This window comes from Parathielavia appendiculata (genome assembly GCF_033297405.1).
Source record: "Parathielavia appendiculata strain CBS 731.68 unplaced genomic scaffold N657scaffold_1, whole genome shotgun sequence".
NCBI lineage: Eukaryota > Fungi > Ascomycota > Sordariomycetes > Sordariales > Chaetomiaceae > Parathielavia > Parathielavia appendiculata.
This window is the reverse complement of record NW_026944220.1, coordinates 4,039,990-4,057,257: the sequence shown is the minus strand read 5'-3', so window position 1 is coordinate 4,057,257 and position 17,268 is coordinate 4,039,990. Positions and strand designations below refer to the sequence as shown.

Below are 17,268 nucleotides of genomic sequence, written 5' to 3'. Positions count from 1 at the left end.
GCCGAGCTACTATGCTGAAAATGCCGATTCCAAACCCCAGGTGAAAGAGAGAGGTTGAGGCGGGTAATGATTGCTTTCAGGGACGGAAACAAGCGACCCCTGACGCTCCCATTCGTCGCGTTCTTCAACAAAATGGGCGGCACGGAGACTGCCCCGTAGTGCTAGGGGACGCCGAGCAACGCCTGAGTCGGAGCCGATACTGTGAGACCCTTGTCGCCTTAGAGCATCGAGTCCTCGTTGATGTTAGGCAAGTTGCCTTGCTGAAGCGCGAGGAGAGTAGCCGGGTTTTGCATCATCGATGATAGTATAGTCTGGTGTTGAGCCCGGATATCAGGGTCGCACATGGGCGAGTGTTGCTTGTGCTGTAAAGGCGTCAACAACATGTTTATACTTCACGGCTGACTTCGGCGCAGCGCAAACTTACGTATTTAAGTCCGTTCAGGTTCTTGTACCGCTTTCCGCAAACTTCACACTTGAAAGGCTTCTCCTTCTCCATGCCCAGTGTCCCGGGATAGGGGGTGCTGGTTTCCGGGTTGACAATAGAGAAAGTCCCATCGCCATTTTCATGCAACTGCTGGGTTGAGTGACCATGCGTTTTATGGTACCTGACGCAGTGGTGAGTAACAATAGCCGGCCAAAGACATGTTAGTCAACTTACTTCAGACCGTTTTGGTTCTTATACGCCTTCTCGCAGCCAATGACAGGACACCTGAAGGGTTTGTGCTCCTCGGCGGGAGGCATCATCAAAGCTGTCATTTGCTGTAGGACGAGGGCAGGGTCGGTACCAGCAGGGAATTGACTCAAGTCGAGATTCATGGCCTGGAGGTGTTGCTGTAGCTGTTGTTGTAACTGCATTTGTTGGTCGAGAGCTCGCTGTTGGCTGGTCATCTGGGCCGTCCCGCCAGGGCTGAACAGCCGCTTGGCCGGGTCATCAATCGTACCCAAAGTGCCGAACCCCAGGGCCCCAAGCTGTGAACCGCCCAGGTTCATGTTGCCAAGGTTCATCTTCATGGGCATGCCAGGGATCTCGTCTTCCTCATCGCCGTTGCCATCCTGTCCAAGCTGTTGGCCTCTTTGCGGCAATCCTTGTTGCGTTGTCAAGGTGGGCGTATTCACCGATGAGACTGTCGGGTTGTTCTGGAAGCCGAAACTAACAGCAGCCGGCGTCGGCGGCTGGGAGGTGCGGAGCGCTTGGTGAGGGAGACCGGAGCTATTCAGATGCAGTTGCGGCCGCTGTTGTTGGCCAAAAAGCTGACGGGTTTGTTGGATGGTGCGAGTGTTATCGTCCATGTCCATCGGGCCCACCGTCTCGTCCAGTTCCATCTCGCCGACCGCATCCATCTCGTCATTCATGTGCGACAGAGGGTTGACCTTCTGTGAAGGCGCTGTCGCTTGGTGTTGTTGCTGTCGCATCATCTGCCCGATGCCACCAGCGCCCATGCCCGGGCCGACCTGGCGCTGCTGAGAGAACCCGTGCAGTGACTGTGAAGGCTGCAGCGCTCTGCCGGCCGACGGCGCGATCGACCCGGCGCGGCTGGCGGGACCGCGCGAACTTGCTTGGTTTGCGCCGAAGGCGTCCCTCGAGGTGGTAGGCGCCGCCGTTGTCGGGTGATGATTCTCCTCATAATGCTGGAGAAGATCATGAAGGGTCGGCCACGTTCGATCGCAGCATACGAAGTCGCGCATAAAGCTGGCCTCTAGTCTCGGAATGTACGAAGACGAGTGGAACGACGAGGACTGGTTACCACTTATGTACGGTGACGTTCCCGTCATCATCATGCTGTTGCGGAAGCCGTTAGCTGGAAACCAACCATGGTCACGAGGCCTGCGCGAAGAATCCAGGCAATATTGCACCTGACACAACCCAGCAAGATCGGCGCTCGGGTTGGCCCGAGACAAAGCCGAACGAGGGTTTCAAAGAAGAGGATAGGACACGGGACTAACTCACTCTTCCCGGATAAAACTGCCGACCGATATTCCTCCCCAGCTCATACCCCCCATCAAGCTGCCCGCCATACTTTCACGCCGGGCGCGGTTCGCATGGTCGCGATTGGGGTTCGCCATGGAAATGGGCTTTGCGCCGGCGCTGACGAACGAGTCCTGGCGGCTGCGGCCAGTGGCCGAGCCGAAGTCTGGGCCGGTCGTCATGTCGACGTCGGGGTCGCCAGTACCAATATCGATTGCGGTAGTATCTGCGGTAGCGCAGTCGGTGGGCCAAGCGGCGATGGAAGGATCGTCGCTATTGCAATGGTGGCTGGCGATGGGGGGGGAAAAGGCAGACGCCTGTAATTTTGGGCTCGAATTTATCGATAAGTCAATCGGGCCGGGGGTGACTGGTTGTGGAAAGCCGACGTGGTGGATGACAGTCGGAGGCGTTGCCGGCTGAGGTGTCGGTGACGGCGAGTGCGGCGAGTAATCGAGGGGGGAAGGCGAATCAGTGCTTGTCGGCGATGTGTGGTTGCAGCCCGAGTTCTTATTTCGCAGGCCCCTGGTGGGCTCCGCTGGCTCGGGGCTCGCTTTCGAATTAAACCACTGGGTTAAGGACCGCATTGCGACGAGCCAATGTGGATAACCACCGCTGCCTAGCCTCGGATGGATGGGCCCGCCCAAGCGGCAGGATGGGGTTCCTCCTTGATGGCCACCCACGGAAGCCCGGTTCGCCGCTCACTACACAGTGACGCGACAAATCGAGATGGATCCTCGGAAGGTATGACAGAACCGCAGGACAGAGAGGGAGTTGGATATATCTGAGATTAAATAGAGCCGCTCAAATACCTACTTCGGAAGAAACGCTGTTGTTCCCCGCGCCTTGGTTCCGCTCAGGCACCTTGTCGTGGAGGAGTCGACCCAATGAAACCCAAGATGCTGGCTGTTTGTTTAGACCAAATGGAAGTGGAGCATGAGTCGCCCTGTTGAACGGCAAAGACACTGCGATGGTGGACAAATGTGCCGAAATGGCAGGCACGACCAGGCCCTGCTGTGAGTGCTCAGGCAGGGAAATGGCCACTGCAGTAATCCGCCCCAAAAGAAGCAAGAAGTACCTTTAAGGTGGGAGTCAAGTGCAGACAATGCCGCGAGGTGTTGATCATGTCAAAGATGTGGTTTGTCCCCAGAGAACCGTGGTGGCGAGGCTCCGGTGTGCTGTGATAAAGTCCCCAACGGGATGGGGAGTTGGGCTAACGCCAAAAGCTCAGACATCCGTCAGTCCAGAGGAGAGGGATATCGGAGGGTAAAAAGCGGTGCTTCAACACTGGTCGGCCTGCCTTGGTTGTTAAGGTAACTCACTTAAAGCCGCCAGGTACCCCTTGACCCTATGTCTTTTAAAGCAGGTAGCGTACCTTATCAGTGCTCTCTGGGACATTGAGCAGTCGATCCGATCTCTGATGACATGGACAAGTGGATGATCGCGACGTCGCATGCAGCTGCGAGATCGCATTATGTCTGAGACCTGCTGGTGCTTCGGCTCAAAGCTACCCGCTACCATGTGCGTAGTCATTCACATGCTACATATTGTTGGACTATCCCATCGTCACGCTGCGAAACTCAGAGTACTCGGTACTGGAGCTTGTCCATTCTGCTGGCTGTTGCTTGTGGATAACAAACGGAGATTCCCGGGTGGTCCAAAATAGTCACCAGAGTTCCAGAAGGTTTCCAGTTGTGGCCCGCACTGTCCCAGAGGACCGGGACCTAGCCTTGGCTTGCGTCGGGTGGGCCCGACTATCCCAACAGCACTTCAGTACTGTTCTGGATACGGACGTACACTACCTGTACCTTCTTACCATACACCATGTCACTGGCAAGCCTGGTACGGTAAACACCGTGTATGTCTATCACCAATATAACGCACTTTGTGTGAGCCAGGGAAGTAAGCCCCCTTGTTTTGATACCGTATGGGCAAAGCCCCTGGAATCATGGCGGACTCGAGTTCAATGACACAGTCCAGATATTGTACTCTGTACTGTACATTACATGGCAGAGGACAAAGTGGGAGGAAGCCTTTTCGTGTGATACGAGTACCAAGGTCCCGGAACGCCCACCACAGTCTAGCCGTACTGTACTCCATACCCTGCACGCGTACTGTGTAGGTCAAGGGCCATCACGAGGCGATACACAAGTAGAACCACTTGGTAAACATGATTTTCCACAAAGCTGACGCAGTTCCAAGACTGTCCGCGCCGGTGATTGCGCGGCGCGCGCCACTGCACCTGACTCGTATCCAAACACGGTTTCATGAGGTTTGATTAACTTGCCCAATGTGGTAAAGAAATGCACTGTGTATTGAACCGATGTACTCCGTATCGTGACTTTATCACCATCTACAAGACTATGGGACCTTTCGCATTGCGGCTCGGCACAGATGCCTATCAAAGTACAATTCACCCAGGTACTGAAGAGAACTATCGTTAGCAGCTGGCTCACTCCATTGCAATCGCCTGTGCACCTGCTCAAGCATCTCCTGAATCGATTGGGCCCCATCGTTCGATCAGTCGAGCACACGAATACAAGGTAGGACGGATTGGACTCGGACAGGAGTGAGCTTGGGAAGGCAATAGCAGTCCCGTCGACAGAACCACTACTTTTTGAGGTGCTGAAAGCCTGGTTCAGTCTTCCCACGCAGGTCGGCTGGCGCCTACCTCAACGTGGACATTGCAGTCACCGTCAGGTAAGTACAGAGAGTGCCGCGAACACCAGAGTCAGCCATCCTGAAGATCATCAGTAGAGTGCTCCACCTCTCCGCTTGCGCGGCCATGTTTCATCAATTTCTGAACGAGCTTGGCGTCTGATGAATGGTCCCGTCAGTGTCATCTTGTCAAAGAGGATCGGCAGGAGATGAGCTCCATGAATGGGCCGACTACCACGCGCAAACCCCTTGATTCGGCCTCCTCTTGAGTTCATGCCCCCAGCCAGTAGCCCCCTATCCAAGCTTGTCCCCCCATATTGTGGCTGGACGGCGCATTGTGTGGTCAGTTCACTGACATATCCGGTTGTTTCTCCCTCCTCTGACAGTCTAAAGCGAGTGCGCCACACTATTTGCACAAGAAGCTCTTTGCCTCATACAGCGCCATGTCAGGATCACGATGCCGGCCTCCTTACCCTGCAAGGCGATCTAGGGAGTGCTGATTCTGGTTCTTTTGTTCTCTGGTGTACAAGTACAATACTCACGGTAGACTCCGGAGTGGTAGACGCACGCAACTTGGAGCTAAGGTGGATGGCAGGGTACCGGACGGGTTGCTGGCAAAAGAGAGAAGAAATGATACTTGAGATCAGATAGAGGAGGAAAGGGCAGTGAACTATACTCATGAATGCCGAGGTTGAAGAGAACACATACGTGCGCTTATAAAACTGCTCATTGTACAAGCCTTTCCCTTTCTATATAGGCAAGTCAAACATCGATTAGTCTTGTACTTGTACTGACTGTCCAGTACTTTTGTCATCATCGGACACGAGGCTTTGGCCGGGACGTGCTTCTACCCGGAAGATGGGATCATGGATTTTACTGACTCCCGGCAGTACACCAGAATATTTAGGAGCTTCCTCAAACACAGCTGCCACGGTAGTCCAGGGCTATTTACGTGTACTACTCCAACATGGAGACATGTCGAGATGGGCATTGGCACTAAGCTCGACTCAGCAAGGCCGGCATTTGCGACGGGACCGACCCACCCCGTTCAGACAGGTACAAATCTGGATTCAAAATGCTAAGCCCTTGATGGTTTGGATTATTCATCGGTAGGGGAGCACTTCTTGCACTTTTACATTCCTCCCACAGCACGAATCCAGTAATAAGGGGCGGCCCGGATGAGAAACGGCAAAAGTAGGAACGGGGCACGGAAAGACCCGGGCAGACGCCGGGGCACAGGGTCCTCCCGGTGATTCTCCAATCATGCTCAGCTGTCTCGGTCAGCGCAAGAGCCCACCTCACGGCGAAGACTCGGAATTCGCCTCACTCGGGTCGCTGACATCACCATTTCCTCGGAACACAATTGTCGACAGATCCGTACTTACTGCCTTGCTCTTAAGTGGGTTGAACTGCTCCAAGCTGATCTAGATATTATTCTTCAGATTCAAACGTTCAAGCATCCTCCCGTGTGTGCGGCGTGCACCAGCTCACCATTCTCGAGGGTCGAATCTTCTTCAAACCGTGGGTGGGCCAAATTTGGTAAACATCGGCCCCACTTCTCCGTCATCGAAACCCCAGTTCTTCGCATCCACTTGTCCCGGGCCGGCGACTTGAACCATCATACGAGATTTTTTCCCGCAGCATCAGCGCATCAACGCCGCAAACGGACAAAAAGGCACACGAGGGCCGACCTTACGCCATCTCCTAGCAAAAGAGCACAGCACGATTACCAATTCCCTCCTCGCAGCAGCCGACGCCCCCGGCAGCGCCCACCAGCCAATATGAAGGTCATCAGCAAGGAAGAGGAGCGAGAACATTATGGCCAGGTCATCCGCGGTGGCCTCCTTGGAGGCGGCGTGGGTCTCGCGCTCGGCCTAGCCGGCGTCATCGGAGCCTCTAAACGGTACCCGGCCTTCCGCCAGCTTACACTTCCGTTCCGCTCGTTTCTGGTCACATCGAGCGGAACTTTTGGCGCCATCGTCATCGCCGAGCGGTACAGCGTCAACTATCAACGCTCGCACGATCAAATGAACAATTATCTCGAGGCGTCGCACCGCGCCCTGGAGGAGGCCAGGCGTGCCGATAAGACCGAGTGGCAGCGCCTCATGGATTGGGGCCGCCAGAACCGCTACAGCATCGTCTTTGCCAGCTGGCTTGCCTCCATGGGCGTCGCACTGGCCATGGTCGGCCGGAACAAGTACCTCAGCACCAGCCAGAAGCTCGTCCAGGCCCGTGTGTACGCTCAGGGCCTCACCCTCGCTGTACTGATCGCTACGGCTGCCTTTGAGACGGCCGATGCCAAGGCCGGCAAGGGCCGGTGGGAGACAATCATGGTCGTTGACCCCAACGATCCGACGCACCAGAAGATGATTGAGAAGAAGATTCACAAGGAGGAATACGAGGGCCAGGACCTCTGGAAGGGTACGTTGCCTATCAAAAACTGATATGACCGTCGACATGGAATACCGGCTAACCGGGCGTTAGAGATGGTTGCTGCCGAGGAGAAACGAATGCAAGAGCAGAAGAAGCAGCGCGAAGCGACGGCCAGGGCCGCTCACTAGAGCAGTTTCCTACGCTGGGATATCTTGGTTCGTTACACTTTTAAATATGAAGAATCTCTCCTTTTCTGCATTGGAAGGCGTTTTGGGTCAGGCCGCGGGTGAAGGACGTGGATACACCCCAGCGGTATCGGCGTTTGGCATTGTTCGTCACTTTGTTCTATATAAAATTACCGGGAAGAGTTTTATTGGGGCCAGTGCTCCTGGGGTTGAGTAATAGTAGAGGAGGGACAGGAGACTGGTGTCGTAGACGAGTGTTGTCAAAAACCCTGTGTGTAGATGGTCATGTCATCATAGAACGCTCGAAAGCAGCTATTTCCAAGAAACACTATGTTGGTGCCAACCCCTTCCGTTCTCCATTTTCCAGGTCCCAACCGCGACGCCGTATTTCGCTCATACCAATGCTTGCGTGCCTCACTGTCCATCCTCCCAGATCCTGGGTCTCCTCGATATTGCGTCTAAACAACCAGAACACCACCTGCCAGCCGAAAACGGGAGACGATCTTAGACCTCTATCTTGAAATGGCTGATCTGCGAATAGTAGGCGTGTACGGCCAACTCTAGGGACCACACATCGCCAAACACTTCGCTCCCGTCAAAGCCGCCAACCATCAACAACCGGCTGTCATGCAGGACGGTGCCGTGATAGCCCCTGCCGCTCGGGGGCAGCCCATACACCTTCCGCCTATCCCAGGTCATGGTGACCAGGTTCAACAGCAGCACGTCGTTGGAGTACTCGTTCCCATCATGGCCTCCTATCACAAACAGATACGAGCCGACAATGGTAGCCGTGTGCGACAGCCGCCGGTACGTGATGGGTATGTGGACGGATTTCCAGACGTGCGTCTCGACATTGTAGACCCACACGTCGTTGAAGCACTCGACGCCGTCCGAGCCGCCATAGATGATCAGCTTGCTGCCAACCATATTCGCTGTGTGGTAGCCCCGCGCCTTGGGGCGGGTGTCCTTGCCGGCGGCCGGCGGCCTCCCGTCCGGCGAGGACGCCCCGGATATGAGTTTCCACGACATCTTGTTGATGTCGCTGACATCCAGCCGCCAGATGTCGTTGAGCGCCTGTGCCCCGTCTCCGCCGCCAAACACGTAGATGCCGTTCTTGTACAGACAGGCCGTGTGCGCGCGGCGCTTGGACGGCGCCTTGTCGCCCAGGATCCGCGGCTTGGACCAACGGAAGCTGACCGTGTCCAGCACGTACACGTCGTTGTAGTACGCCGGCCCGTCGCCGCCGCCAAAAATGACAAGCTTCTTGCCCACGGCCGTGCACGTCATGGCGCGCAGCGGCATGGGCACCTCGCCGACGACGTGCGGCGTCGACCAGTAAAAGGCGTCGGCGTCCAACACGTATAGCTCGTTGAAGCACGCCCGCGCGTCGCACCCACCAAACACGTACAGGTTGGACCCGACCAGCGTCACCGTGTGCGCCCGCCGCGCCGCGTGCGTAACCCCGGACACGGCCACCCGGCTCCAGTACATGCCCGACGACGGCGCCGGGGGCACGTCTGGCGCCGTCTTGGGATCTGCTAGTGGCGGGAAGAGAGTGTGCGCCGGCTCTGCTGCTGGACCCTTTGCCGGCGCCGCACGACTTGATGTGCCCGCTCGGGTTACGGCGCCGGGTATCGACCCCGCAGCGGGCCGACCTGCTATCGCCGACGTGGCACGGATAACTGTCGGTCGCCGCGAACTTTCCTTACTGCTTCCGGCTGATGAGTCCTGCTGCTCACCATTCTCAGCAATGCTGGGTTGTCGAGTCGAGGTAGGCGTTGGTGTCTTTGTCGAGGCCACAGAGAAGGAGGCGGCCGGGGTGGAGAGCGCCGACGTGATGCCGGATGAGGAGGACGGGGTGATTGCGGCCGCCGAGGATTGTGAGCGCTGGCGTATGGCAAGGTCGGCGGGCTTGTTGTTGCGGCGGTCCTGGCTCCTCGAAGAGAGGTGGCCCGGGGTATGTGAGCGTGGTATCAAGGGGGTTCGCTCCTGTGCTTCGGCTGCGTCATAGTACTCGGAGGGCGGCGGGCGTGGGTCGGTCGGCGACACCTGGGCTATCTTTTGCGAGCGCACCACCTTGATGTTCTGCGGTGACTGTGGCGGTCTCTCACGCCCCGCTGCTCTGGCCTGGTCAGCCATGATGAGGTCGAACAATCATGTCCTCAAGACCGAGAGTAAGGGGCGGCTTGTCGAGAGTCGGAGGCCCGGAAGTGCAATTGCCGTTGTGGTTCGTTGATACGATGGAATGTCGTTGACGTATTACAGAAGCGGTGGCCGATAGAGGTGTTTAAAAGTATTACACTCCAAGGTGTTCGTCAATACCTTACTCTGAGCTGTGTGATGTTGGGTAGAAGGTCAGCTCAAACAAGTTCCATTACGGCGCTGTAGCTTTCGGATCTGACGAAGCGAGACCCCTGTAATGAAACCTCCTTCTGTTAGTGCCCAGACCGGCGGACTTGCTGCCGGCTCACCCCGGTTTCAATGCGAATGCCCTGGGACCCCACACTTGCTTTGCAGGGCCATCTTCCAGTGATGGAAAGTCTCACTCACTGGAGCCTCCGTGATCCTGCCGGCTGTTTTCGTCTATTGTCCTTATTGTACACCGCGCTCAGCTTTACTGACGTCGGGTCTACGCAGCAGAATGCCACTTGTACTGATTCAAAGGACTACAGCACCCATAGAGAGAAAAGCACCTCGATCAACACTTGGACCTTAAATGCTGAGTCTCGTCGCATCCCACACTGTGTCTCAATAGGCTAGCGCTAGACCCCACTGTGGGGCAATGCTTCACTGAACGCTGAACAGCAAATTCGATATCAAGAAAATGCACGGACGGATTGATGATTTGCACCTGGCCAATTTGATCGGGCGACTTGAGCACGGCTTCATCCGCCATCCAGATCTCGAAACCAAACAAAAAGCCATGATGGGGTCGGCAGAGACAGTGAAGCGACCACAAGAGGAAGCCAATGCCGCCGCGATTGCAAATGTCAACGGCACGAACGGTGAACGGGCGCTGAAGAGAATGAGACTCGAAGACTCATCATCAGCTGCCCAGGATGCAGCCGAAACCACAGCAACACCGAGGCCCAGGGTCAAGGGAGTTGCTCCAATCAAAAGAGAGTAAGATACCGCCTTGCTTCTGAGCCTCACCATCACTGACACACCAACCAGATACCTCATCTTAGCACCGAGCCAAGCAGAGAAGGTCGCCGAAACCATCGACGATGCTGCTGCCGAAGGGCGGATTGCTTCCGAACCCCAGGAAGCACAGCAAGCCGGGAAGAACGGAAAGCGGAAGAAGCAGAAGGGCCAGAACAAGGAAAGAGAATTTGGCTCCTTCTCGGATGCCAAGCGACTCTGTAACTCGGTCGCTTGGACTCCCGAGTTCTCTCCTAGGCCCTGCAAGCATGGCGACCGCTGCAATGCGCTGCACGATATCCGCAAGTACCTGAAAGAAGGCAGACGGTCCGATCTCACTACTTTTGGAGGCAAATGCCCAGTCTGGGAGAAGTACGGCCGATGCCCGTCGGGCTGGCGCTGTCTGTTCATTCAGAGTCATATGGACGAAGCCGAACGCGAGGATGGCCGGTCAGAGCTCGTCCTGGTGGGTAACGCTCGCAAGCAGTCCGAAGACGGGGAGGAGGAGGCGGGCGAAGTCTGGCCTGGCGTGGTTAACATGGTGTCTGCTGCTACCAAGATCGACCTGTCCAGGAAAAGGATTAAGCTGGAAAAGTCGGATCAATACTTGGACTGGCTGGCCAAGGATACCGAGCGCTACCGGGACCACTACCACAAGCACAAGAACGAGGCGGACGAGTCAAAGGATTACAGGGCGCAGTACGTCGAGCCTCCCTTCAAGCCATCCGAGAAACGGAGGGTCTATTTCGGTCGAGAGACACCCGTTCTTGCGCCCCTTACGACACAGGGCAACCTCCCCTTCCGTCGCCTCTGCGTCGAGCTTGGTGCCCAGCTCACATACTCGGAGATGGCTCTGGGCCTGCCCTTGTTGCAGGGCCAAAAAGCGGACTGGACGCTGATGAGAGCGCACGAGACCGAGATTGGTCCCCCTCGGTTCGACCCTAGCGGGCCTGTTGTTCAAGGTTACGATAACCCGAAAGACCTCAAGTTCGGCGCCCAGATCGCAGCCAATGTTCCATGGGTCGCCATCAAAGCCACTGAGGCCCTGTCTCGGTTTATTCCCCATCTCCGTCTGGTCGATTTGAACTGCGGCTGCCCTGTCGACATGGTGTACAAGTCTGGAGCCGGCTCGGCCCTGCTGGACGCCCCCTCGAAGTTGGAGCGGATGATACGAGGCATGAACGCTGTATCTGGGGAAGTTCCAGTTACTGCAAAGATAAGAATGGGCGTCAGAGACGATAAGCTTACGGCCCAGAAGCTCGTCGAGCGGTTGGCGTTGGGGAGCGAAGACATGCGCAGCATAGTCGGCGCGCCTGGGTGTGCGGCGGTCACCTTGCACGGTCGCACGAGGCAGCAGCGGTACACCAAAGCTGCCGATTGGGGTTACATCGCCGAGTGTGCGGCTTTAATCAAGCAGTACAAGGAAAAGACTGACGAGCTGGCCGACACGATCCGGGAGGCGGAAGAGAACACGATGCCCAATGGAGGAAAGATGTACTTCTTGGGCAACGGCGACTGTTACTCGCACGTTGACTATTTTGACCACGTCGACAACGCCAAGGTGGACAGCGTCATGATCGGGCGTGGAGCCATTGTCAAGCCGTGGATCTTTGAGGAGATCGAGAAAGGCCAGTACCTGGACAAGTCCGCTTCGGAGCGGCTGACGTACATCGAGAAATTTGTCCGCTATGGCATGGAGGCCTGGGGCTCGGACGAGCTCGGTCTCAATTACACGCGGCGGTTCCTTCTCGAGTTCCTCAGCTTCTTCCACCGATACGTGCCCATTGGACTGTTGGAGCATCTTCCGCCAAGCCTCAACGACAGACCGCCTGCCTACCGCGGCCGGGACGATCTTGAGACGCTGCTTGCGAGTAAGAATTACAAGGACTGGATCAAGATCAGGTAAGCTCTTTGGTCTGCTTTGAAATGTTCAGAGCTCCGCTAATGTGGTATAGTGAAATGTTTCTGGGACCAGCTCCGCCTGGGTTCAAGTTCCAGCCGAAGCACAAGTCAAACAGCTATGAGATTGAGGCAGAGGGTTGAAGAGGTTGGGGAGAGATGTGGCACTACGGGAAGTTCGCCAGCCATCCCCAGGAGGTCGAGGAACTGACGAGCATAATTCGCCCGCCTAGGTCCTACGATTGCCGACAAGTGTCATGGACATGACCGACGGCAAGTCTGCAATGGCATAAAGCAGGCGAGGACACAGAGAGTGGTTTGGATCGCCTCGAGGGCTGCATGCCGTCGACAACGTGGACAGCGACATGGAGGTGCGTTTGCAGTTTTGTACGACACTTGCAAAGAGCCAGCTTATTCATGGTTAGAACACTTAGCCGAATGCCGCTTAACATACCCCTATGAGACAGCCGGGCAGTGAGGTCAAACTGCTCTCCTTAGAAATGTGCGTCGAGGGGTGAAGGAGATGACAGTAAGCATGCACCTCGCTTCACGTTCCACAACACCCGCAAATCAGCAGATGTCAGACATGGTGATCTTGAAGTGCAAATAGCGGACTCTAAGACGGGCTGCCCGTTTCACGATTGGCTTGATGGGAGTCTGAATTACAAGACGACGGCGGAATATCTTACAGGCGAATGTCCCTGATGAGGAGGATGAAGCAGGCCAGACTGGACGGCTCGACCGTTGATGTGCCTACAGAGAATTTACTAGCGGTGCAGGGGTTGTCACTGTCCAGCAGATGTCTAACAGTTCCCCGTGAGCGACGGCTGGCAGCTGTTAGGGAGGCTAGTTAAGAGGCCGATCTATGTATAAAAAAATATGTCGCATCTACAGCAAAGACGTTTGCCACGGCAACGGCAACCTTGTCGGTTACACCGTCATTCTTGCTAGCTGCGGCTGCCGCGCCCGGGAAGAAAGGTGTCGCCCGGACGGGAAGGAGCCGCCCTCATGCAAGTGTGGAAACGATGGCCGAGTCTCCAGCCAAGGGCGGGAATGTGAGTGAGTGAAGCAAGGACAAATTTTGGCAGATAAGTCTTCGCGTTCTGCCGCTCACGTTTCTTGGGCCTTCGATTCGACCGGCGGCTGGCACCGACCGGACCAAAACACCAGTCGCACACATAACTCAAGTGCGGTGTTAACTGTGGTGGGGAGTCATTGACCATGCTATCCAAGTTCAAACATCGGTGACCGTCTCTCGCTGTCCGTTCCGCACTTGATCTTTTTCTTAAAACTTAGCATTTTCTCGCATTCTGTGTGCGCTTACTATGGTACAGGTCATTCAGCAGAGACAACAGTTATCCTTGTACAGCACTAGAGTTGCGACCATGTCGCCAATCTCTCTGATGAGGACTTCTGACCTTGCGTCCGCATCGGGGTCTCCTGCTGTGCTGAGCAGCAGTATGCAAGGATCTGCCTCGGGAGTGTAACATGGAGGCGGTAGTGTCACGATCACTCACTCAAGCCGATGGGGGGTTCTGGATAAAGAAGGTGTCTCGAGTCTCATCCGCGTTGCAGCCAATGGCGAATAGTTGATGCTGTCGAGCATGTTGTACAAGTACAGCATACTATCTGCGCGGAGCTCACCATGGGACTTCCATCTCTGCATTTCCGCCATACACGCCACGCTGGAGTTCGCGGAGGCCATCCGAGGGCCTCTATACCCTGAAACACAAAGGAGGGTTGAGTTTCCTATATTCTGACTCCTACGCTCTGGCTTCCATGGAGTTGCCCAAGTCAGCAGAACCGAGTCAGGGCAGTCTAATCTCGAACATTGGGACTTTGTCAAGCAAGTCCGTCTATCTCGCCCACTTCTACCTCGGGGCTTCATCTTTCCCGGCCACCACAATAGATCGTCGATATCATGGGCGCGGTCAAAAGAGAGACAGATATCGAGAGTCCTTCCTCAACCAACACATGGGACACAGCCGAAGGGAAGATCGTCGGCGGCATCCCAGTCCGCGACATCGGCGGCAGTGACACTCTCTGCGCCAGGATTCAGAGGTTCGCAGGAAAGTATGGCGTGGAACAGAGGGGGATCGAGCGGGTGTCCGACGATGAGAAAGAGGACGCGAGCGTTTTTGGACTTGGCGCCGTGGTAAGGGGCCGAGACATACGCCTGGAAATATGCTCTTCGTCCCGCCAGGTTGCTAACCCGTTCTTCACAGTGGCTCTCGTTCAACATGTCAGTGACGGCCTTCACCATGGGCGCCATTGCCGTTCCCGTGTTCGGCCTCGGATTTGTCGACAGCGCGCTCATCATCATCCTGATCAACTTCGTCGGAGCTCTGCCCGTCGCCCTGTTTTGCTGTTTTGGAGCCAAGCTTGGGCTTCGCCAGATGGTTCTTTCGCGCCTTTTCTTTGGCTACTATATGTCCAAGCTGCGTACGTCCTCCGCTGCTGTCTCTCGTTGTCCAAGTTGCAAAGAGGGCGGCTGTTGTCTGACTCGAAACCAGTCGCCGTCATCCAGATGGTTATTTGCATTAGCTGGACGTCCATCAGCGCCGTCATGGGAGCTCAGCTCTTCCACGCTGTTAACCCCAGCATGCCAGGATGGGCCGGCATTCTGCTCACCATCCTACTGTCGTTCCTTCTTGGCCTGTTTGGCTACAAAGTGATCCATGCTTACGAACGCTGGGCCTGGCTTCCCTGCATGGTCATCTTGGTCATAGTCATGGGCGTCTTCGCGAGCTCGGGCCGTTTCAACAGCCTGCTTCCCCTATCAACGGGGCCGCCCGAGGTGTCATCTGTCCTGTCGTATTGCTCGGGAATTTGGGGGTACATGGCGGGTTGGGCCAGCTTTGCCGCTGACTACAGTGTCTATCAGCGCTCCAGCCGATCGGTGGCCCCCATTTTCCTGTGGTCGTTCGCCGGTCTTTACGCTCCCACCGTATTTGGCGAGCTTCTCGGCGCCGCGATCGCCACGGCTACCGTGCACGAGAAGGACTACCTCACCGCCTACTCGGACTCTGGCATCGGCGGTCTCCTCGCTGCGGTCCTCAGGCCTGTCCTGGGGCGATTCGGCGACTTTTGCATCGTTGTCCTCGCGCTGTCCATCGTTGCAGGTACCTGCGCCAGCATCTACTCGATTTCCTTCTCGCTGCAAGCACTCGGCCAAGCCACGCACAGGATACCGAGATTTTTGTGGACTGTGGTCGGGGTAGGCGTGTGTGCAGCCATCGCGATTCCTGCGTACGACAGCTTTGCCACCTGGCTCTCGAACATCGCGGTCGTCCTTGGCTACTTCACATCAATATACGTCGGTGTCCTGCTTCCGGAGCACTTCGTCTTCAGGCGCAGCTTCAGCGCCTACCAAGCCGATTACTTTGACAAACCCAAAGCGCTTGCTCCTGGATATGCAGCTTCGCTGGCCTTTGCGATTGGCATCGTCGGGGTCGCCTTAGGCATGGCGCAGGCCTGGTACACGGGACCCATAAGCAGGCTGTGTGGTGATGATGGAGGTGACATTGGGTTTCTGTTGGGACTTGGCTTCAGTCTCGTTTCCTATGTCACATTGAGGCCGTTTGAGAGGAGATATTTTGGGCGTTGAAGGTATCTCATCAACATCTGCCCCTCTTTGTGGCCAGTATTCTTCTGTCTGTCGAATACTGCCAACGATGAGGATAAAGTGTAGTGGAATAAGGCGTGTAGCTTCGGCGACATGGTGGAGTAGTTTTGCTGATACGTCAAAGAGGGGTCACAGGTAGCCAGCCAGTAGTACACACACGCACATGCCTGGTCTTTGAGGCCCTTCCACTCTCCTTGACGAATCTCCGACTTCAATAACAACTATCTCAAGGTACCAAAGATTTGCACAAGCACAGCACACCAGGTTCTGGAGACTGTCTCCGGAGCGGGCTGTTGTCGTCATCGAGTTCCAGCCACCTGGACAAGATCTCGACCAGCTGTTGGCGTCTGTCAGCCATGGCCCTTCCCTCTGTTTAAGTGCGACGTTCACCACAATGAGGGAAGTCCACAACCACAAACATCCAGGTCTGGACCTCTCAAAACGAACTCCAATAACTCTCAAGAAAAGCGCACCGACTCTCAGAGCCAAACAACCATGGCGACCTCCGAAAACCCGCGGTATGTCTTTTTTTGTTTGTCGCTGTTGCTACCGGCACTTGTACTCTAGCCTTATCCCAGCTGTTAGCCCGCTGGGGCTCAGCAACGTTGTATTTCAACGACTGGCAAGACCTGATGCTGACATCCCATCCTATTCAGTGTCTTTTTCGACATCACCCTCGGGGGTACCAATTCATTCTTTCTCCCACTGTTATCAGTGAGATAGCTGCTCACCACCCTCTCTAGGCGAGCCTCTCGGGCGCATCACCTTTGAGCTCTTCGCGGACGTGGTCCCCAAAACTGCAGAGAACTTCCGCCAGTTCTGTACGGGCGAGTCCGGCTTGAAGGACAAATTCGGTAATCCCAAGGGCTACAAGGGCTCCAAGTTCCACCGCATCGTAAGCATACCCGGCCGACTTGCCTACTGCTGGTCCTCTTTGAAGGACTGGAGGAATGGAACAGCGCAGTGAAACATCGGGTTGTTTAGTTTGCTAACATCTCACGACCCGACGTCAGATTCCCAACTTCATGTGCCAAGGTGGCGACTTTGAGAAAGGCGACGGCACCGGGTCGATCTGCATCTGGGGCACCAAAAGCTTCGAGGATGAGAACTTCAAGCTGAAGCACGACCAGCCCGGCCTGCTGTCCATGGCTGTACGTCGATATATCTCTTTCTAGTCGGATTTGAAACGAGGCAAGAGGCTGACTCGAGAACTGCGTGAACAGAATGCGGGCCCCAACACCAACGGCTCGCAGTTCTTCATCACGACTGTGCCGACCCCGTTCCTGGACGGCAAGCACGTCGTCTTCGGCAAGGTGCTTGACGGCATAGACGTTGTCAGGAAGATGGAGCACACCAAGACGGGCCGTCGGGGCAGGGATGTGCCCGATCTCGACGTCGTCATTTCCCAGTGCGGTGAGCTTTAG

The 17,268-nt window shown here is 55.9% G+C and overlaps 6 protein-coding genes across 6 annotated transcripts; 4 read left to right on the top strand and 2 right to left on the bottom strand.

Moving 5' to 3' along the window:
* Positions 1-218: 218 nt before the first annotated feature.
* Positions 219-2,148, bottom strand: N657DRAFT_562112 (uncharacterized protein; the record flags this gene model as incomplete). The annotated part of the gene is made up of 4 exons (XM_062788112.1): positions 219-362; positions 425-605; positions 659-1,780; positions 1,949-2,148. 4 exons carry the CDS (start codon positions 2,146-2,148, stop codon positions 219-221), a joined length of 1,647 nt encoding a protein of 548 aa, XP_062653244.1.
* Positions 2,149-6,402: 4,254 nt separating this feature from the next.
* On the top strand, positions 6,403-7,182 carry N657DRAFT_677086 (uncharacterized protein; the record flags this gene model as incomplete). The annotated part of the gene is made up of 2 exons (XM_062795955.1): positions 6,403-7,042; positions 7,106-7,182. 2 exons carry the CDS (start codon positions 6,403-6,405, stop codon positions 7,180-7,182), a joined length of 717 nt encoding a protein of 238 aa, XP_062653243.1.
* Positions 7,183-7,409: 227 nt separating this feature from the next.
* Positions 7,410-9,539, bottom strand: N657DRAFT_640106 (galactose oxidase). The gene has a single exon (XM_062791902.1). It carries the CDS (start codon positions 9,316-9,318, stop codon positions 7,684-7,686), a length of 1,635 nt encoding a protein of 544 aa, XP_062653242.1. The 5' UTR covers positions 9,319-9,539; the 3' UTR covers positions 7,410-7,683.
* Positions 9,540-10,105: 566 nt separating this feature from the next.
* Positions 10,106-12,363, top strand: N657DRAFT_652848 (FMN-linked oxidoreductase; the record flags this gene model as incomplete). The annotated part of the gene is made up of 3 exons (XM_062794340.1): positions 10,106-10,302; positions 10,354-12,222; positions 12,276-12,363. 3 exons carry the CDS (start codon positions 10,106-10,108, stop codon positions 12,361-12,363), a joined length of 2,154 nt encoding a protein of 717 aa, XP_062653241.1.
* A 1,920-nt stretch (positions 12,364-14,283) lies between these two features.
* On the top strand, positions 14,284-16,053 carry N657DRAFT_76891 (uncharacterized protein). Its single transcript, XM_062797538.1, has 2 exons — positions 14,284-14,661; positions 14,733-16,053. The coding sequence occupies exons 1-2, from the start codon at positions 14,460-14,462 to the stop codon at positions 15,824-15,826; spliced, it is 1,296 nt and encodes a 431-aa protein (XP_062653240.1). The 5' UTR covers positions 14,284-14,459; the 3' UTR covers positions 15,827-16,053.
* Positions 16,054-16,339: 286 nt separating this feature from the next.
* Positions 16,340-17,268, top strand: N657DRAFT_652846 (peptidyl-prolyl cis-trans isomerase; the record flags this gene model as incomplete). The annotated part of the gene is made up of 5 exons (XM_062794339.1): positions 16,340-16,362; positions 16,501-16,526; positions 16,588-16,739; positions 16,858-16,995; positions 17,068-17,268. 5 exons carry the CDS (start codon positions 16,340-16,342, stop codon positions 17,266-17,268), a joined length of 540 nt encoding a protein of 179 aa, XP_062653239.1.